General features: G+C 53.7%; 1 protein-coding gene across 2 annotated transcripts; it reads left to right on the top strand.

Annotated features, from left to right (window-relative positions):
* The first annotated feature begins 666 nt into the window (after window positions 1–666).
* LOC122430881 (serum amyloid A protein-like) lies at window positions 667–3,762 on the top strand. Of its 2 annotated transcripts, none has more exons than XM_043451805.1 (4): window positions 667–694; window positions 1,102–1,190; window positions 2,987–3,125; window positions 3,529–3,762. In XM_043451805.1, the coding sequence occupies exons 2-4, from the start codon at window positions 1,106–1,108 to the stop codon at window positions 3,692–3,694; spliced, it is 390 nt and encodes a 129-aa protein (XP_043307740.1). In that variant the 5' UTR covers window positions 667–694; window positions 1,102–1,105; the 3' UTR covers window positions 3,695–3,762. The 2 variants fall into 2 exon arrangements, with proteins under 2 accessions (XP_043307740.1, XP_043307741.1); XM_043451806.1 differs by lacking the exon at window positions 667–694 and adding an exon at window positions 716–838.
* Window positions 3,763–3,968: the final 206 nt, after the last annotated feature.

The raw sequence follows: 3,968 nt of genomic DNA, 5'->3' as shown, positions 1-3,968 counted from the left end.
GGAAGCACAAACTCCTCTCTACCAGGATTGCCCCTATCTCAGGATCCAACTTACATAATATACCTCTTGTCTTCGAGGCTGAGAGGGCTTTCCATTGCCTTGGAGCTGAGAGCTCAGCATAGCCACTCAGCGTGGTGGAAGGAGCCCAGACCCCCCAAGCGATTCGGTGGGGCTGATCTGTCAGTTTTGAGGCTCAAGGGCTTTGGACATGAGCTCAAAGGATTTAATTTCTGACACATCTTCTATCTGGCTCATCAGGGACCCTCCTGAGGGAATGACCAGGAAAATACCAAGGTCTAGGCTGGAAGAGCATCCTCTAATGACACACCTTCCAACCACCAGGAGGCCTCCATCCTGGAACTCCACACCCTTCACATGACCTTCCATACCCTTCTTCTCCAGATGACCCTGCCTCAGCCCTTCGACCCCTGACAGCAGACACCAGGCAGAACAGAACTGCCTATTTCCTCAGGCTTGCACAACCAGGGAAATGACCTGTGGATGAGAACAGCCGTCGGTGTCCAGTAAGTCACCCTTTGCAGATCCGTAGGAGAAATGACCTGCAGGGATTCTCCCCGGGCACCAGTACAGCTGTCATCCTCACCCCCTGACCCGCCCAGGGATGGCTCAGTATAAATAGGGCCACCCCTCCACAGCAGGCAGGGACCAGCAGCTCTGCTCCACTGGGGATCAGGTGAGGAACCGCTTCAAGGAGCCATTTCTTTGAAAACTCTTACTTTAAAACATAACTCTTCTGATTTCTCTTTCTCCTATATGCAGTCAGTGCTGGCAGAGTGGTGCATGGGAAACGCTTTTTGATTAACGACAGGCTGCTTTAGTAAGACACAACTTGGACCCAACTGTCCTCTTCTTCCACCAAAGCCACCTGGGTGACCCCTTAGACAGTCCTGGGTTCAGGGTTGGTGGGTTCGGAATCGAGGGCTTGAGGCTGCGAGTCAGGTCCTACTGCGGTGTCTCCTAGTACGACCACTGGGAGTCTAGAGGAAATGAGCAGCCAGGCTCTCCTTCACATACAAACCCCAAAGTGGAGAGGGGTGAAAGTCTTGTCCGTGTCTCCCTGACCCTCTCCTTTCCTTTCAGCACAATGAAGCTCTTCACAGGCCTCATTCTCTGCTCCTTGGTGCTGGGAGCCCACAGCCTGCTTTCCTTCCTTGGTGAGGCTTTTGAAGGTAAGGCCGATGGAGGGGCGATGGCATCCTTGGGCCTCTAGGCTCCACCCTAAACACCCCTGAGGGTTGGAGCTGAGGTCCTAGGAGATGTTGCCCTATGTGGCAGAATGTGCCAGGTGTTAGGGGAGTATTTTCAGACAGATTGGAAAGCACAGGATTTATGTCCATCAGGTACTAGAGAAAGAATGAGCATCATTTCCAGGTGAAATTTAAGTATGAATGGAAGACACAAAACAAGTCTGAAATAGAACGAAATTTCCCTCTAACTAGTTGCACGATGTAGGGTGAAAGCAATCCATCTGTTCTCCTCTCCTGTCTTTCCATCCCTACTCCTCCCTCCCTCCCTTCCTCTCTTCCTTCCTTCCATTTCCTAGTTGGATGATTCAGAGGCCTTCAGAACACCTTGTTTGTGCTTCCTATGCTGAGTGACACCGTCCCTGTTTAGTCTGTTTCCTACTAGCCACTAAACTGAAAAAAAAATAAAGGTGTGTGTATGTGTGTGTGTGTGTGAACCTAATATCATATGAAAACCTCCACCAGGAACTTGGCTCTTACGTGCAATTTAGAGGGACCCACTTTCCTTCTCTGCCCAGGGCTGGGGAGTTTTCCAGGACATTAGCAGCACTATCTGGGGCAGTTTCAGGAAGACAGCGGCAGTTCCGGTCAAGCTGGGACACTTGGTCATATATTACCTGCAGAAAACTTCCGTGAGGGGGCATCTTTCTCCACCAGAAGGGGAGAAAAACGAGGCTTAGAGCAGCTGAGTCCGTCACCCAGGGACTGAGTGCCCGTCAGCAGGCGGCAGGACAGAGGTGGGAACCCAGCTGTGCTTGAGGCCAAGGCTCTCACTGACTTCTCCCAGCACCACTTCCTGAAGCCGGGGGCTGAGCAATCTGGGCCGCAGTTTGGAGACCCCTGGGGAGCCATGAAAACTACTGCTGCCTGAGACCAGCCCGGAGACGGGGAGGTGACTGGCCTGGGCTGTGAGGGCTCAGGGGACTTTCAGGGTCTCCCCAGATTATTGGACAGTGCAGCCAGGCTGAGGAATAGACCCACTTCCTCAAGCAGCCCACATCACCAGTACCATCCACTAGAGAGTTCTCAGCATTCCTTTCACTCACCTAACAGGCAGGGGAATCAAGTCACAAGGGGTCCTTTCATGAGGCAGGAATGCATTTCTTAGGCGTCAGAGCAGAGGAGTATGTCTGCCCTTTCTCAGAATCTGTCTCGCCCATCACCTCCTCACTCACCCACGTGCCCCGGAGCTTATCACATGCAGCTTCCTCTGCAGCAGTGGTTCTGGACCCAGGGCAAATTTGTGTCCTGGGGACGTTTGGTGATGCTTGGGTGCATTTTCAGTTGTCACACTGGGGTATAGTTTGAAAGGTCAAGGATGCTGCTAGACATGTTATAATATCAGGACAGCCCTGACAGCAACAATGTACCTGGTGTCACATGTCAATAGAATGCTGTTGAGGAATCCTGTCCTGTAATGATACCTCCCTCTGTCCTGAAACATATCAGGTAGAGCCCTCACTGAGACGCAGCACAGAGGCAGCATCACAGGGGTTAGACAAAGGGGTCCCACAGCCGCAGCCCTCCCCGACCCCACCCCAATGGCGCTCATTCCGCTACCAGGAGCAGCAGCTGGGCATAAGGAACGCTCTCCTCAACCTGTGGCATTTGTGGTGCTCTGACCACAGGCTGAAACCGAGTCAGTGGAAGATTGTTCATTCCTTGATTCTTCAGTTTTCTCTCCACCTGATAATCCTTACTCCATGTGCTTTGCTTTCCAGGGACTAAAGACATGTGGAGAGCCTACTCTGACATGAAAGAAGCTGGGTACATAGGTGCAGACAAATACTTCCACGCCCGCGGAAACTATGATGCTGCCCAAAGGGGACCAGGGGGTGTCTGGGCTGCTAAAGTGATCAGGTACCAGGGTCTCTGGGTTGCAGGGATGGGTGGGCAGAGTTCGGCTGCCTTGAACAACCTGGAGGGGCCAAGCCCTGGAGAACTTTCCAGTAGGGTTGTGGGCCCTCCTACTATTAAACGCCCTCCTGCTCTGCGCCCAGTGTGAGGTCTGAGTGGTTGAAGAGCAGAGCAAGGCTGGTGAGACAGGCGATTCTCAACCCTTCCCCTATGGGTGCTGTTTCCCCAGCATCCAGGGGACATGCAGGGCTGAGGTGGGCTGAGCCCGGGGAGCCTCAGGGTTGTAGCCCCTCTTTCCTGGGCTCCTCTCAGAGTCACTGATCCCTTGGAAAGAGGAGAGATGGGAAGGCTGGGGCTGGGGCTCATAGTCCTGGATTAATCCCCTCCCTGCTCTCCTTCTTTCCAGTGATGCCAGAGAGGCTCTTCAGGCAATCACAGACCCTGTGTTTAAGGGCATGACCAGGGAGGAGCTACGGGAGGACACGAAGGCCGACCAGTTTGCCAACGAGTGGGGCCGGAGTGGCAAAGACCCCAACCACTTCAGACCTCCTGGCCTGCCTGACAAGTACTGAGCTGCCTCTCTCTCTGCTCAGGAGACGGGGCTGTGAGTCCCCAAGGGCAGGGACACTGAGCTAGAGCATTCTCTGTCCACAGAAGGCAGCGGATCTAATAAATGCTTAAGAGATGGCATACTGAGACTGTGTGTCCTTCCTGGTATGAGGACAGCCTGTTGGTTCCAGGGCTGATGGCAGGACAGCCACGTGAAGCTCAGCCTGTGCCTGTGTGTGTGTTTCCGGGACACACCCTCAGCATCACTCAGGACAGACCCCCTGTCCAGCCTTCCCC

Source organism: Cervus canadensis, chromosome 29 (genome assembly GCF_019320065.1).
Source record: "Cervus canadensis isolate Bull #8, Minnesota chromosome 29, ASM1932006v1, whole genome shotgun sequence".
Lineage (NCBI taxonomy): Eukaryota > Metazoa > Chordata > Mammalia > Artiodactyla > Cervidae > Cervus > Cervus canadensis.
Note: the sequence above shows the minus strand (reverse complement) of the source record. Positions and strands in the feature narration are given on the sequence as shown.